This window comes from Convolutriloba macropyga, chromosome 9 (assembly GCF_964194025.1).
Source record: "Convolutriloba macropyga chromosome 9, txConMacr16.3, whole genome shotgun sequence".
Classification (NCBI taxonomy): Eukaryota; Metazoa; Xenacoelomorpha; order Acoela; family Convolutidae; genus Convolutriloba; species Convolutriloba macropyga.
The window spans coordinates 14,337,350-14,355,231 of NC_134476.1; the positions used below are offsets into that span (position 1 = coordinate 14,337,350).

Consider the following 17,882-nt stretch of genomic DNA (forward strand, 5'->3'; position numbering starts at 1 on the left):
AGCAAGGTCGGCAAGAAAACCACGAAAGCCCCAAGCCGGAGGACAACGGTCACGACACCCACCGGTGAGCCTGAATACATCGAATGCATCGTCTGTTGCTGCCCCTTCAGTAACGTCTTCAATCATATCCCCATCAACTACCAGCACCAAACGAAACCGACGAGCCCCAGAGTATTACGGATTTGAAAGTTCGGTCAATTCGGTCAGTGACGACTCAACAGCTCCGGTTTCCAAGAAACCGAAACAAACAAATCCGGTGATTGAGACAATTCTTCAGGAATAAGCTACACAGCCGCCAGTTCCTGATACAGATTATGAACTGACAATTGCAAGCCCCTCTGCACCACCACCAGTGGGAACTTGGTCTCCTGAAGAGTACAATTATGAAGATTACGCTCGGGAAGTTAGCATGAGTGTATTTGATGCGGAGAACCAAATTTAAACTAAATCTGTTTCAAACTTTCATTGTTAAATTATTGAATTGTTTCCAATCTGTAATTGTTAAAATAATTTCGGAATTGCCCTGCTTTTCCATTAATTTTGTGTTTATGTTCAATTTTAATTCTACATGTGTGTTAATTCTACATTCCTTCAATTTGATGTTGCATTTGTAACGATAATTCGCGTATTATAAGGTGGATGGATTCGCATCGCGTTTGTGCATTAATTTATATCGCGTGCGTAAAATTTACTGCATATGTTGTCAGTTTCCGTTATGTTAGTCTTCTCTTACATTCGAGACTCAATTACATTATTTCTTCGGTACTCATTTGTTGCTACTCACTATGTATACTATCTATAATAACCAGTACATATTTTAATATTCTTCCAAATTTTATACTGATACAGTTTAAAATTTTCGCTCAGCGCAGGATATGTGGTACGGTTGTACCTTAATTTAGTTCTCATTTATTAAAATGTACTTAATTAATTTATACTTGTCCTTGTAAAACCAAAAGTCAGTATTCAAATAACTATAAATTATCGCCGACTGAAAAGTCATTATTTCATACCGTTCACACATCCCACTTTTACTCAACTATTCATTCTTTTGAATCTCCTTACTGAATTCAGTTGTTCGCAATCTAATCTATTTTTCACTAGACAAAATCCTAGCGGATTTGAAGGAGAAATCCAACCTCATTTAGTTTAACTACATTCGCACCGCGATTGTGGCTAATTCTAAAAGTAACAATTCAGTTAACTTTGGAAGCTTGGATTCGCACCTCGAATCCATACATCTAAATCTACGTGGATTGACAGCACGATTGTACCCAATAGTCAGGGTTATCACACCAGAAGTTGACTTGCGTTGACTTTCGTCATTTTAGAACGTCCGCATTTTGTGTTTTAAGATTGGTTACGTGACTCTGCAGAAGTCACGTCGAAACTCTGACCTTATATGTCGAGCTCTAGAAGTTCTTAGTGCTTTCAGGCAGAGTTACGTAACTATTTCTAAGCTTGAAAAGCTCGACAAGAAGCTCTCGTTGTTCAAAATTACCCAAAAAGACAAATTAAATCTCGAGGAGCAACAACAGTCACGAGAATGAGTTACAGGAGGTGCACAAGTGGAGAGATTGATGCCAGTCGCTGTAGTGGTTAGCACACTAGGCTTGCATTTAAAATGTACACAAAATCCAATACTGGTCCATTTTTTCAGTAGTTGCACTTGTTTAGCCCCCCTAACCCATAGGAAAAATAAAAACTTTTAATGGCCCACAAACAGATTCTTTAATGGCGTTTTATGCTAAGTGAACTTCAATAAAAAATTATCATACTAATTACTCGTCTTTGCATGTACAGAAACGTTGCTTTGGAACTACAAGCAACTTTTAGGAATGTGTACCAACGCTGGCCAAACTTACTAAACTTTGTAAGGCCGTAGTACGGCACTGTGTAACTCATTGATCAAAACCGTACTTAGATCTTGTTAAGTTTTCAACGGGCCGTAGTAAGGCCGTAATAAGATTTTTAAGTTACCGTACTAAAGCCATACCAAGATTAACAATGTTTTTAACGTAAATTATAACATGGAAAATTGTCGGAAAAGACTCCGGTCACGTTGAAAAACCAACTGTTGAGACATTTCCAGTATGTTTTGGGTGTGTTTTCCTCCTCTTTTCTCATCCGGGCTGAGGCTTGAACGATTTTGATGGATATTTGGAGTTCAACGTTTTTCTGTTTGATTATTGACATTAGCTACAAACGATATTAACGAGAGATTCCGTTGACGAAGAAGTTTCTGAAATTAAATGTATTACTCTCACTACTGTAGGAACGAATTGAAACTCAACTCAAAAGTCTCCAACTGCTGATTTGAAATAGATCAGACACAGACAAGGGGAAATGACACCAAAATATTTGACGAAATCTTGAATACGCCAAAAATTTCTTATACTATTTTTTACAGAAACTAAAGCGCGCTTAACTGAACCGACCGCAAACAATTAAAAATAACTTTTCTTTAGTTTACTATAAACTGTGAACCTGCAGTTTGCGATCTTATCACCAGCTGTGCGTAAGTGCGACTGACAGTTTAACGTGTAAGACAGTGCATATTTTATTTGACCTACTTAAACAGCAAACTTTTTGTTTTTCCGAACTTCAATTCACAGCTAACAATTGATGGATTTCTGGAGTTGAAGGTTTTTCTGCTTGATTAATGACCTGAATTGCAGAAGCTACTATTAGACTTCAAAAGTTCGCTATGGCCGTACAAGGGGCCCAACAGATTTTCGATATTTCGAACTGCTTCAAGTTAAAAATTTTTACCGTCAGGCCTACCTGCAGGGCAAATTAATATTTGAGAACAATACCTAAGGAAAATTACAAAACTTGGTACGGCCTTATACGGCGCCTTACTAAGTTTTGTAATTTTTCATAGATGTAAAAGGTGCCGAAAAGTAACGAAAAATTGACTTGTATGAGATAAGCGTTGTTTCTAAAACCGGTTTTAGGAAGTAAGAGTTTAGAAATTGGTAATTACATCAACTTCATACGGTGCCGTAGAAAACTTATTACAGCCTTATACGGTGCCGTACAACGTTTTTTGTAAGTTTTCTACGGCAGCGCATAAGTCTTAGTGAGTTTTCAAAGTTTCGTCTAAGGTGGGCAACCTGGGTATGAGCAAAACTCAAAATGAATTATGATTGTTGAATGTTCATTAAATTTTCATAAGATTCATGCATAACGTTTTATGATTAGTAAGTTTCTTTTATAGTGGTCAACTCGGGCCCTCTAAGGATTTTGATCCCTGCTTCCTGTTTTCATCACAGCTTTCTGTCAGGCTACTATTATGAAAATAGAAGTGTCTGGATGCCATTTTTATTTGATAATTTGACTTTTTGTGACAAAAATAAAAAAAATCAGGAGTTTTGAAGATAAAGAAAAGAATCAAGATTGAAAAGAATCACGATCAAGATCAAAAAGAAAGTTTGTAGAATAAAAGATCATGTTGAAACTTTTCGAAAAATAAAAATTGAAGATGGAAGGAATTTTCTTTTGATGCTTTAGATTAATCGTTTTCTGGTGTTTTCTTTTTTTTTGCAAAATGTGTGCACATTCATGTTTAAGGTCGTCATGTTTCTCCGAACATTGGGCAAGACGAAGGGATAATTTGTGAGAGCATTATGAGATCGAATAGTAAACCTCTAAGAACTTATAAGTTGGGTGGTTGACTTGACAAGTTGTCTCGACCCGGGAAACAACGTAGATAATTGAGTTAAAAAGTTTATTTTAAATTAGACTGTATACATTTGTCGTCAAATAATTGCTTTAGCATTCAGTTTAAAGAGCGCTCAAATTTGAAATTGTTGCTGACCCTAAAAAGTCAGGCGCTGAAACTTAAATTTTGTGCCCAATCAATCTTATATGTATACTAAATACGAAAATGGGTGTTTTTTCTATATTTTTCATGTTGATTCTAGGTGACATGCATGTGGGGCTATTTTTCTGCAATTGTAAAGTAGAAGTTATTAAGATCGATTGGCTCGATCCAGTTAGACAAATCAAGCCAGCAGCTTCCATGACAGCCTTTGTATCCGTTTTTAAGAATCGGTTAACAAAAGAGGGAGTCAGGTGACCAATTGTTCCGTTGTAGACATTTTTCACTCTACAAGGCCGATTTTGAAATATAATCATTAATTATGGCCTTGCATAGTGAAAAATTTCTCCATAGGAACAATTGTTCACTTGACTCCCTCTTTTGCTAACCGATTTTTAACATAACTTTAATTCTGTTCACCTTCACAAAACGTAAGTTAATATATGATTTGTGAAAGCGAACAGATATAAAAAACTATTGAAATCATCGCGCGTATTTTAAATAAACTTCAGTGCAACTTGTCGGAAAGTTTAACGCGCCAAATGATAGCCAAATTTTTTGTCGGAAACAAAAAGATATCAAATAACTGCTATAACTTAAAGCCGGTTTGCCAGTTTCATGCTGAACATAATTACCGTTAAATTAAGAAACATATCTTCTTGTGCGTGGAGTCTTTCAAATATAACAAAAACTTTTCCCACAATAAGTTTGGAAACTATTTGTAAAGGTAAGAAATATCTAAACAATCTAAATTTCAGAGGGAAAATTTTGAGTGTCAATAAATTTTTTTTTCGAAAAATGACACAAATGCATCATTAAATGGCAGAGGCTTACCAAAATTTCACGAGCAAAAAAGAACTTTTTTACAATGCCAATTGTAATTGACGGGATCTGAGGAATCCGCTTTTGCATAAACGTCCAAACATTAACCGCGGAATTGAGATACAAGCTTTGTATCCTGTTTTCTCGCAATATGTAACTTATTCCTGCTCAAACTAGGTATATTTTTTCATACTAAACATAACTCTATTCCAACATTGAATGCTTCTATAAACCACAGTTGCTCTTTTTATGATGTTGCAATGGTTTGAAGTTTTATTGATTGATAACTATTTGATTTAATTATCTGTTGATTTAAATATTTTTAACAATTATATAAAAAAAAATTATAAGTAGCAGTTCTTCAACTTCTTCTATTCGTCCATAAACAACAAGACTGAAAATAGGGATTTTTTGGTTTAAAAAACTGAAATGAATTGATTTGATATTTTTTTGCTAATTCAATTGATCAGTGATTTCCAGTTGAATTTAATAAATAAAAACTTGTTTGAAATGACTTGCTTCAATTTTTCTTTCGTTTACTGACAGGTGATTATTTGCAAAATTACTAAGATGAAATAGCGGCAGTTTTTGGAAAGAAATCGTATATAAATTAACTAATGTTTTTTTCTATTTATTTCAATTAATGGATGAAATCCTGTTAAAATCTGAAAATTTAATTATTCAACTAATTTGATTTTATTTCACTGGTTTCGATTCACTAGTGTCTTTTGACAGAAGTTTATTGACAGGTGTTCACTGGTTTATACTGAAAAATACCTTTATTCCTTCTTGGCAGTTATTGACACGTTTTCTTTCACTGGATTGCACTAAACTGAGAATTTTTAAAACGTCTATGGCGATGAATTTATTTTTTGTAGATTAATTATCAAATTAGATTAATTATCAAAATGAAGTATTTTTCGATCTAGTTTCCGTAGACAGGTGACTACTGATTATTTACTGTAAAACACTTCTTGAAGGATTTTTTGGGCAAGGCAAAGGAGTTCGCAGTTCTTCAAAAACAGCTCTTCAATCGAAATACATTGAATTTAATTTTTCAAGTTACCAATGAAAAAAGACTTATGAGGAATAACGCAACTTTCTCTCTACAACTAACTTTCTAGTATTTCGAAAAAAAGAAAGACCATACGAAATAGCATTAACACTTGAACTTTTGATTCCTATGTGAATTCATATGAGTGATAAATGATTGACTCTTTTCTCTATGGTATAATATTAAGCTTTCAACCACTTTGAAACGCACAATTAAAAAAGCGTTAAGCTGAGGGTAATAGGGGGTAATAAGGGTAATAGGGGAAATTTAAAAATTTACCCCCCAAAAATTACCCGCCAAAATATGTAAGATTAGAGGGGTAATTTTAATGGGGAAAAGTATGTAAGACAGGCGTGAATAATGAGGAGTAACGTGTGGAACTTTTAGATTGCACCACCCCCCCCCCCCCCCCAAAAAAATAAAATACCATCTGGTGTATAATTAGTGCGTAAAATTATATAAGCTAAGGGTGGTGATGGGGATACGGGAGGTAATGGTGGGGGAGTAATGGTGGGGAAGGAATGGTTGGGGGGATACGGGAGGTAATGGTGGGGGTGAATACGGGAGGTAATGGTGGGGGAGGTATGTAACTTCAGGGGGGTAATGGGGATAATGGGGCAAAAAGCGGTGAATTTTAAAATTTTACACCCCCCCCCCCCCCCCAAAAAAAAATGCAAGAAAATGTAGGATTAGGATGTTACTTTTAGGAGGGTACTTTTATGTAATATAGGGGGTAATGGGTAATTGTTAGTAGATTCATATAGATAGACCATTAAGAATTAGGATAGCATTGATGGTTTGGAGGCTAAGGAGAACCGGCTGAAGTTACAGAGATTGCGGGTTCACGACTGTCAATCTTCCAGTATAGGGGCTAAAAAATGTAAGATTAGCGCATCCAAGGGAGATAAAATGATGTTTGAGTCATTTTACCCCCAATTACCCTCTACTCTTGCGTACCATTTTACACAGGAAACAGACAATTTGAAAAATGACTCGTTTCATTTAAAATCCTGCGTGTTAAGTGCCATTTTATTCCCATTTTGTAATCCGCCCGTCTCTACAGAGATTAAACGCAATTTTCTTCCCTGTCTGACGAAGCTGTACTAACCGTGAAAACTTGCATTTCATATTGCAGTTGCTTTTTAAGGTTTTTGATACACAATAAATATACAATTTAATTTTCTTACAATCCAAAAGGCGCAAATTTTGGTATCCAGCGTAAATATCATTTTAATAATTGCGCTTTCCCTGCTTACTGTCTTCTAGATATTGTGACGTTATTGATAGAAAACTGTTCAGAATTGTTTGACAAAAATCAATTATATATCTTGTGCCGTACAATCGATTGGGCAAAATAGAGGGGCAGGTATAGAGCAACAATACTGCAGACGTTTAATAAGAGTTTTGCAATTGTGATACTCTACGTTTACAGTAGAAGAAGTTCAAATGAATTGAGTTTGAAAATCATTTGATGACTTATTTTCATGATGAAAAAGTCGAAATTTTCTGCAATAGAAAATTTAGTTATAATTGAATGATTGCAGTTTCCAAGGAAAAATTTGACTCTATGGCTCCAAACGAAGTCAATGAGTCTGAACCAAAAGCGTTAATTTTTTCCTAGCCTCACAGATTTTGAACTTTTGCTCAAAATGTAAAATTTTTTGATGCTTCTAAAATTAACAATCAGCAGAAAAATTTAGGCTCCAATTTCAACATCGAAAACTGCTATGCCACGAAGTGTTTTAACAGAGCTGCTTCCAAAAGTATTCCGGACAGAATTACCGGAAACTTTGGAAGATACATTAATTTATCTTTCAACTTTCAAACTCTATTTGTTGTCGGCTTTTTTAACGCTTTTGATATGCTTCTGATTTAATTGTTAGCTTTACAACTTGCAAAAATTATTGGAAAAAAATGTTCTGTGTAGAACGTGTCACACCCGTACCCAAGGCTCAGTGACAATCATAGTACGGATTCAGAACAATTTCAGACAACTTTCCATTTTCAGTACTGATTCAGAAAGATTTCAAAAGTAACTGTTACTGATTTCTGAACTTCTTTGAACCAGAGCAAAATTCAGAGAATATATTCAGTATTCTTCGGAATCAGAAGATAATTTAGAATGAATCTCTAAATTACTCTAAATCAGACAAATTCAGTACAAAATTTTACCTGACTTAGGCTCTGACACAGTACTGAATTTGCCTCAGTATTAAGTATGGGCAAAGTTCTTCATAATGTGTAAAAATGGTATATTTTAAACGACAGGTTTTTTTTGCCGGAGTTCTTAAATACCAAAGAATGATTGCGTTTGAAATCGAATACGGTTTCTTTTTAATTTTCACTCCTCATTTCCTTAAATCATTATAAACAATGTGAATATTTTGTTTTTGGTAATAATTCCATACTTCCATATTTGTAATAATTTGTTTGAGGTGCCCAAATGTGATCAATGTACATTTTTTACTTTAGAAAACAGAAAAAGCATTTTAAAAACCTTTTTAAAATAGAGCTCAGGCGATCTTACAGATAGTGATAACTAATGTTTTTACAAATCCACTTTGAAGAATATGACAGTATAATTTAGTTATCAATAACACAGAGATGATACACGGTATAATAGTGATACAAATTAAATATCGATTTGGAAAGGTTTTTTTTAAATAAAAAGAAAGCTGAACGAACAAACATCAACACCAAGAAGATAATTTAAAAGATGGCAATTAATAATTTACACTATTTTGTTTTTAACAAAGCTAATAGAGCTTTACAATAATCTACGATAAATTTCAGCCATTATGATTTTTTGATAACAAAAGTACGACACAATCTCAAAAATTTATTACCAAATCTCTGATTGTGAGGCACGAAAAACGTGACTAGTTGTGAATAACAGAAAATGGTGATATAGATTTTAGAGCGCATATTGACCGCCTTAAAGTTGCCACAGTAAAAAAGTCGAGGCATTGAGAAAAACATCGTTTTGTCGTTTCATCGGGTCACTGCAAAAATAAATGTGTTTAACCGAACATTTCTAATTGAATTCTTCCGCTCTTTTTAAGTTTCTTTATCCACTCCTTTGCTTCTCCGAAGGTCAAGTTTGTGTAATGGCGTGACTCCAAAATCATAGCCAGAGTTTTCTCAATGGCCATACAAGCAGCTGCGGATCCACACATGTAAATATACGCATTATTGTCCGTTATCATAGAATATATCTTCTGGTCGTGAAGCATCATCTCATTCTGGACGTACCGTTTTTCGCCCTCCTTCAGCCTGGAAAATGCGGGCACAAGATCTGTTATCAGCTTGTCTTGTGACAGTTTCTTGAGCTCGCCGTGGTAGAGGAAGTCATTTGGAGTCCGGCAACCGAAAAAGAGCATTCGGTCAATGTTGGGTTCCGGGTTTCCACATTCATTCAAGGCAACTATTTCCTCCCAAAACGACCGAAACGGGGCGATTCCGGATCCCACTGCAAACATTAGCAGCCTAGTGTTGATAGTTGCACGACTTGAATTGTCATCGTCGGTTTTTTTAGTCGGGGCAACCTGTCCTGGAAGTCGGAAATGTGGGTTTGGGTTCACGAACAGTCGTATCTTTGAAGAGGTTTTGACAACCTGGAGGAAGTTTGAGCAGAGACCTTTTCGTTTGGTGTTGTCGGGGGTGAGGTACTCGGCCACACTCACAGTGATTTGAACTTTGTTAGGGTCGTTGAAAGGCGAAGAGGAGATGGAGTAGGGTCGGGGTTGCAGAACAGGTAGAATCTAGGAGAACAAAAGGGTATAATTTTGTCCCGTCTTCCGACGTCATACGCCATTAGGTACTGATTGGTAGAAAAATACCACGCAAGCTTGCTGGGAGCAAGCAAAACGCAAACGATTCCCCCAACGCTTACATATACACACACAAACACACACACACACGCACACACACACCCACCCACACACACACACGCACACACACACACAAACACACATTTAAACACACGCGCCCACACACACACACACACACACACACACTTAAACTCTCACACACACATAAACTTAAACACACGCACACAAACACACACACACCTACACGCACAAACACACGCACCTACACACACAAACACACGCACTGACACGCACACAAACGAACGCACGCACGCACACACACGCACGCACGCACGCACGCGGCACACACACACATACACACACACATTTAAACACACGCATGCGCGCACACAACCACACACGCACACAAACACACACACCTACACACACACACACGCACACACACACACACACACACACACACACAAACACACACACGCGCGCACGCACACACACACACACACACACACTCACTAATAGCCAAACAAGCACGCGTACAAACGCACACGTGAGCGCATGCACATGCATGCAAGCGCATACACAAAAACATACACCTAAACACACGCACACAAACATACACACACACAAGCGCGCTCGCTCACGCGCTTGCACGCACACAGACACACACACACACACACGCACATGCACACACACACACGCACACACACTCACTAATAGCCAAACAAGCAAAACGCGCAAACGATTCCCCCAACGCTTACACATACACACACAAACACACACACACACGCACGCACACACGCGCACACACACACACACAAACACACATTTAAACACACGCACACACACACACACACGCACACACACTCACACACACACTTAAACTCACACACACATAAACTTAAACACACGCACACAAACACACACACCTACACGCACAAACAATGAAGCTAAAACGTGGTTACATACAAAGCCCACACAATCTAAATGAAACCATTCAATGAGGCAATTTTTGTTACAACATTTGAGCATTGCTCGATTGTATGGCTCATTACAAAGACAATAGCGCTCTCTTGTGAAGTTGATTGTGTCTCAAAATTAATTGTAATTTGGCTCTCTCTTGCAGAAATTTTTGATTCAATGCTCTTTTTAACGGCTAAATGTAATTTGCATGGTTTTAACATTTGTATACTAACTGTTTGGCTCAAACCGTTCACTTTTATTTGGGCCGTGTTCAACTCATGATTGAAAGAGACTACTTCATGAGGACTTGAATATGGAGCCTCTAATGGTTATTTCACACGATCAATGCGTGGCCAAACATGAGAGCATTTAAAAAGTTCTTTTGGAATAAAGACATTGTCTTTGGAACTTGATTTTGTTTTTCTCTCCGAGGTGAAAACTAAAAGGTCCAAATGACTTTGTAGCTGGCGAATATACTCAAATGACGATTTTTCTAATTGACTGTTGACTATTGAGTTCGGTATTAGAACATCAAGACCAGTGGTGGCTGATAGTGCAGAATTTCCATTTTCGTCTGGTTTAATTCGAATTCCAAACAGAACAATTGGCAACGCTCTGAGCCAATCACTTTTGGCTGATTTTAAAGCCTCTTTAAGTGTTCTATGAAATCTTTCTACTTGACCATTTGATTGAGGATGATAGGCAGTTGTTCTTAGCCGACAAAAACCAATAGTTTTTGCTAAGCATTCAAAAAGTTCACTTTCGAATTGAGAACCTCTGTCTGTTGTTAAATACAGAGGCACGCCAAATCTAGAGAACCTTGAATTAAGAAAGTTATCACTTATATCATCAGTTGTAGTTGATGATACAGGTTGTGCTTCCACCCATTTTGTCATTCTGTCTGTAAATGTTACAAGGTACCTATGAGGAGAATTTGAAACTGCAGAAAGTGGCCCCACTGTGTCTAAATGTATGTGGCTGAACCTGGTAATACCGTCATTAAATTTGCATGTCCCAGGTTTTATGTGTCTTGAGATCTTGTTTTCTTGAAATTGAAAACATTCTTTGCACCACAATTTGATATTTTGACCAGCTTTGGGCCATATAAATCTGGCTAGTATCATCCTTTTCGTAACTTTCTACTTAGGATGACGTAAGTCTTGGAACTGGCTGATTATAGGAAAGCGACAATCCGGAGGTAAAATAGGTCGTGGAACAACAGATTTATCACAGAGAAGTTTTTCTTTGCCAATATCAACTTCTTGTACTTCGTTCAAATATTCATTAATCATCTGAGTACGAAAATCTTCTGATTGTCATTCCGCTAATTCTGGCAAATCAAAAACGTCGATGTAGACGCTGGATGGGTTTTGTGATGGTTCTTTAGAATCATCTGATGGAGGACGAGATAAACAGTCGGCAACAATATTTTCCGAACCGGACAAATGATGAATTTCATCTATATATTCAGCTATAAAAGAAAGCTGTCTGGCTTGTCGAGGACTGTGGTTATTAGATGCGCTAATTCGACCAAAAGTGCATGCTATAGGTCTGTGGTCTGTGAAGACAACAGTTTTTCTGCCTTCTATGAGATAACGAAATTTAACAGTGGCAGCATAAATTGCAAGCATTTCTTTGTCGAATATGCTATAATTGCGTTCTGCTTGACGTAGGCGTCTAGAGAAAAATGCTAGTGGCCGATTTTTGTCTGAACTAGATACCTCATGAAGAGCTGCACCAACGGCTGTTTCTGAAGCATCAGTGGTTAATGACAAGGTAGCATCTGGTGATAAATATCGAAGAAGTACTGATTTGCTCAAGGCCTGTTAAAGTTTTCTGAAAGATTCTGAATGTTGGTGAAACCAATCATAAGTGGGTTCAATGGTATTCAAATGCAAATTACTTTTGTTTCCTCTTTTTTTCTTTGTTGGTTGACTTGCATTAAGAAGTTGCTGTAATGGCTCAATAACTTGTGCATATTGTGGAATATGCTTCCTGTGAAAAGAAAACGTTCCCATTATTCTTGGGAGCTCTTTGTAGTTTTTCGGTTGTTCTGAACCAATCAGACTTTCAATCTTTGAAGCAAGTGGTTGAATTCCTTCAGGGGAAATTTCAAATTCTGAGAAATCGACAGTTGCTTGAAGCCATTCGCACTTGGTTAGGTTTACACGCAAGTCATATTCATTTAATCTTGTCAACAGGAGATCAAATGTTTCAAGATACGACTCAATATCAGAGGATGCTACCAATACGTCGTCTGAGTACGCAAACACATCTTTTATATTCTGATCAACTTCGTGAATGAATCTCTGAAATGTTTTTCAGGCATTTTTGAGACCAAATGGCATTCTGATAAATTCGAACAAATCAAAAGGTGTAGTTACGGCTGTCTTTTCTATGTCATCCGAGTGAATCGGTATCTGATGGTATGCTTCTACCAAGTCAAGTTTGCTGAAAATTGTTCTGTCATTAAGTTCAACCATTGAAAGTTGAGGCATTGGATAACTATCTCTGACAGTTATGTGATTTAGAGATCTATAGTCACCGCAGGGTGTCCAATCGCCAATTTCTTTCTTCGAAACCATATGCAAAGGTGAGGAGTAAGGACTCTTGGATGGCCGTATTATTCCAAACCGTTGCATTTCATCAAAGGCATTTTTAGCAATTTTTAATTTTTCTGCAGTCAACTGTCTTGGTTAGAGAAAATTTGTATTCCAGATGTTTCAATTCTGTGAACTGTTTTATGTTCTGCTTCGATGTCGAAATTAACGTCACCAAAAACATCAGAATATTTTTCCATGATCGCTCTTAGTCTACCATTTTTAATTTAAGTGAAGTCATTTTTAACAACCTGGACTGATAAGTGGCTCTTGTCAACTGGTGTTAAAGATTGTCTCGTAGAAAGACCTGTTAAGTTGTCAATTAAAGTGAGGTTATCACAATTAACTGTTATTTTGAATTCATTCAGAAAGTCTAAGCTGAGAATATTGTCTTTGACATCTGCTATAAAAATGTGAAAGGAAATGTTCGTCGCAAAGAGGGAATTGAAATTGATAGTGACATTCTGCCAAAAATTTTAATTGCATCTCCATTGACTGTTATAAGTTTTGTTACAGTAGGAGTAACGAAGTTTTTATTAATAAAATTTGGCATAATTATTGAAGTTATTGAACCAGTGTCTGCTATGAAATCAATAGAACTATCTCCTTTTTTCGCGGCTATGCGAATGCAAAGATTTCCCCCAGAGGTTGCCGCACACAAACTAGGGGTTACTAGTTTGACTGATTTGCTGGAGAATCTGGTCGAGACATTGGCTCGATGTTTTTGGGCTTTTTTGCTGGCCACTGACACCAAGGTTTACATGATTTTGCTTTTTCAGCAAAATAGAGATGATAGCGACAAATTACTGGCCTTTGACCTGCTGTGAAAGGTCTATGTGTATTCTCGATTGATCTGTTAGACTTTGAGTTGTTAATAGGTTGGTTGCTTTTAGTTGAATGCTGATTGTACAACGATCTTGTTGGAATCTGCTGTGCTGAGGCTGCGAAAACGTTTGGAATAAGTGTGGCAACTATGGTGTTTGAGTAGCTGTAAATGGTATCAGCTAATTTGGCAAATTGTTCAACGGGAAGTTCTAGGTGTGCTGAGAGTGCCGTTTTAACAGAAATTGGCATTGCTTGCATAAACCTGTGCTTTATGACATTGTCATCTAACGTCAGGTTGCATTCGGCAAGCTTTCGTTGAATTCTCATTAAACACAATGAAGGTTTTTGACCGTCCAATGAAATCATTCCCAGGGCTTCTTCAATCAATTCTTGTTTTTACTTCTGGAATATACTGCAGACATGTTCTTTAATGTCAAGATGATTGTCTATGCCCATTGGAAGATTGATTGCAATGTCTTCGGGAATTGCAGCAAGTATGTGATGAAATTTTGTTTCATCATTTGTTTTTCCGGCAAGGAAAAATTGAGATTCCATTTGACGGAACCATACTCCAGGATTTGACCTGTAGAAAACAGGAGGTTTCACAGAAACTCTTCCAACGTAGCCACCTAAAGCTATATGTTGTCGAGCGAGCAACATATTTGGATCAATTGCTCCAGCTAGAGTCTGCGATCCTGATGGAAATTGTCCCCCATACCTGTACCTACCGAACCTCCAGCATCACCCGAACCTGTACCTATACCTGTGCCCGCCATACCAATACCTGTTATTACCATACACGAACCTGTACCTACCAAACCCTGACCGTTACCTACCAAACCCTGACCTGTACCTACCGAACCCGAACCTACCGTACCAAAACCCCCCAAACCTGCGCCTACCGGGCTACCCCTCGAACCATCCATCGCCGTAAAACCGGTGATGGGAAAAAATAACGGGGCCCCGGAAAAAAAACAATTTCAAGAGGTCGAGCAAAGGTAAAGTTCGACTCGAATTTTTTTTTGTAATAGAACGATTAAATTTGATTTTGATTATCGTGATGGAAAAAAAATAAGTAGGTAGCTTCCGTATTAGGGGTATGTTAATAGTTTAGGGTCACCATTGTAGGAGTTGGGGAATCCTAACTTAATAATTAAATACGCCTTTCCCTTTAAAACAATAGGTATGTATTTCTTTTACTGTAACGGAAGCATATAGAGAAATCAACTGTAATAAAGACAATCAACAAAGCTTATGGAGCTACATACAAATCATGACTTCTACATTTCCGATTTCATTTTAAACGCTTTGACTTTTTCTTATATGATTATACTTGATATAATGACCTCTGAATACTGCAGTTTCCTATATATACACACATATACACACCAACATGCGCGCACACACTCACAAATATACACACAGAAAAACACATTCACAAACACGCGCACATACGCACACATGCACACACACAAGCTCATGCACACAGAAACAAACCTACACCCTCACCTCAAACCCACACACACAATCACGCACAAATAAACACAAGTACACACCAATTCGCACTCACACATTTATACACAATACCACACTTGCACTAAAATCTAGTTGAAAACAAACTAAGATCCTGATTGTATGATATGATGAAAAGAATTGTTTTGTTAAAAAGTACGCTGTTTTCTCTACTCTAAGATGTGGAAGTGTCTCATTGAATATCTTTTATTTTGAACTTTTCATCAGATATACCTATTTTTAAAAAAATGGAAACAAAAACATGTGAAACCTAGCGTCTTTTCCTTGTGAAAAGAACCTTATATATTCTTCAAAAGGCAAACAGGATCTTTCTTCATTTCACCAATAAAAACTTAGAACTCGCTAACCAGTATCAAGGATTCCAAATTTTTTTTTAAAAAATTTTATTTTTTCGATCAAATATTTTGCCAATTGCTTATCGTTTTTCTTAAGTTGATGGCAAAGAATCAAGAGGTGGTTATCTAAGAACGTATTTCACCAAAGTTCTCATTCCCTTCTTGCGAATGATATCAATAAGCTTATGGCTGCCCAGGTTGAGGCGCGCACCCAAATTGCTTTATGATCAGACCCAGTCGCGCGCACACCCGTGTGTTCCCAGACCGAAATTACAGGGCCTAGAAGGAAGTTCGAGAGCACTACAGTCTGGACCATGGTCTGGAGTTGGTCTCGTCAGAGGTCAATTTGGTCTGAAAAGTCTGATCATAGGCGTATTCGAGCGCACTTGAGTTCTGATCATAAACGGTTCGAGCGCTATTGGGTCTGATCAGAAACTTTTTCGATTGCAATTGTGTCTGATCAGGGATCATTTCAAGCGCCTTATTTTGTTAATTTTTTGTTTTTTTAATGAGAGATGTTGCCAAGAGGCAACAATATAGCAGCGTTCCGATTTGAGACTCATCTAAAGTCCATTAGCTATGATCAGAAAAAAGGCGTCCAGCTGATAGCAAGGGCCGGCCCCCTTCAGAGGAAATTTTGTCTAAGTGGACACCACCATGTTTTATATGGAAAGCTGTCTAAACTCATCCATTGAGTCAAAAATATACACTTAGTAGTACATTGAAAAAATTTTGTTCTTAACAGTTGGGTTTATTTTTCTTTAGCAATGATTTTATCATTGGTTTTTCTTTTGAGGAATTAAATACTGCAAACATCACTTTTTATGAAATGAATTTATTATAGCAAAATTAAGCGATTTGTTCATAAAAGAAATTTTTCTCTGATCAGACTTTTCGGAGCGAACTTGAGTCTAATCAGAACCGGTTATGAGCGCGCTTGAATCTGATCGTAAATGCTTCGAGCGCAAATGGGTCTGATCATATTCTCTTCGAGCGCACTTGAGTCTGATCATAGTCTGATTAAGGTCAGGGCAATGGTCTGAATTTGAGTGTGGACCATGGTCTGAAGACGGTCTGATCAGAACGCCTTCGGTCTGAAAAGTCTGATCAGAGTTCTTCTGTGTCTGGAACGTCTGATCAGAGGTAACTTGAGTCTGGAAAGTCTGATCAGGGTTAATTTTGTCAGGAAAGTCTGATCAGAGATTGTTTTGGTCTGGAAAGTCTGATCAGAAGACAATTTGGCTCTGGCCCTCTACCTGGGTGACGCTCAGCTATAATAATGCCCTGTTGTGTTAGCAGCAATATTCGGTTCTAACACCTATCATTCCTGTACTCATTTGAAATTTGGTAAAGTCCGTTCTCAGAATGATTCTGAAAACCAATAATTCAGTTATTAATTTTTGATATTTCCTGCTCATTGATTGACGACACTAGTTTTTGTGAAATGATGGAGCACGATTTGTGCAACTCTTATAAATCATTCCTCTTTCTCCCGTAGACTTAATATTGAAATGCGGGACAAAAATATGAAAATGTAAGATCGAAAACCCTGAAAACTTTTAAAACGAAGCTGGACATCAATTTTGACCGGGGTGGTGAAAAAAACACTGAACTTTTTACGAACCTGTAGAAGTTTTTCGAGAGTAACTTGTACGGACGAAAACTCTTTGAGTGTCTCTGATACTGTCGAGAAACTCTGAGCCCACAACGAGTATGCCTCCGAGTTGTCAGCCAAATGTGCAAGTCTTCCTTTTTGCTTGTTGTCAGTTGCCAGTCCTAAAAACAAAAATCAATCTATTACTCCTGGTTTTAGACAAACAGCTTTCATTGAAAAAAAAGTTTTCTTTCAAAATAACTAAATTCTCAGTTGATGGTGACCACGGAGATTTTGAGTGGGTATATCTGAACTGATGCCTTTTTTTCGCTCTTTTCAAAATCGATAATAGGAAAATTAATAATAGCTGTATAACAAATTTCTCCATTTTCAATTGGTTGAAAAAGTGAATAAGCGGACACCGAAAAAGAATTTAACTTCAAGTCCATTTTTACTTCACTCCTATTCCACTCTCATTCGACCTCACTTTTTTGTCAACAGAAAAT

At 37.2% G+C, this 17,882-nt stretch overlaps 1 protein-coding gene across 1 annotated transcript in view; it reads right to left on the minus strand.

Moving 5' to 3' along the window:
• Positions 1-8,217: 8,217 nt before the first annotated feature.
• The window catches only part of LOC142346132 (NADPH--cytochrome P450 reductase-like), a 13,413-nt gene continuing 3,748 nt past the window's right edge, over positions 8,218-17,882 (minus strand). Inside the window, exons 2-3 of the mRNA XM_075398638.1 lie at positions 17,407-17,558; positions 8,218-9,460 (exon numbers count right to left, since the gene is read on the minus strand). Of these exons, the coding sequence (XP_075254753.1) occupies positions 8,720-9,460; positions 17,407-17,558 (893 nt within the window). The 3' untranslated portion in view covers positions 8,218-8,719. The remainder of the gene's footprint in view (positions 9,461-17,406; positions 17,559-17,882) is intronic.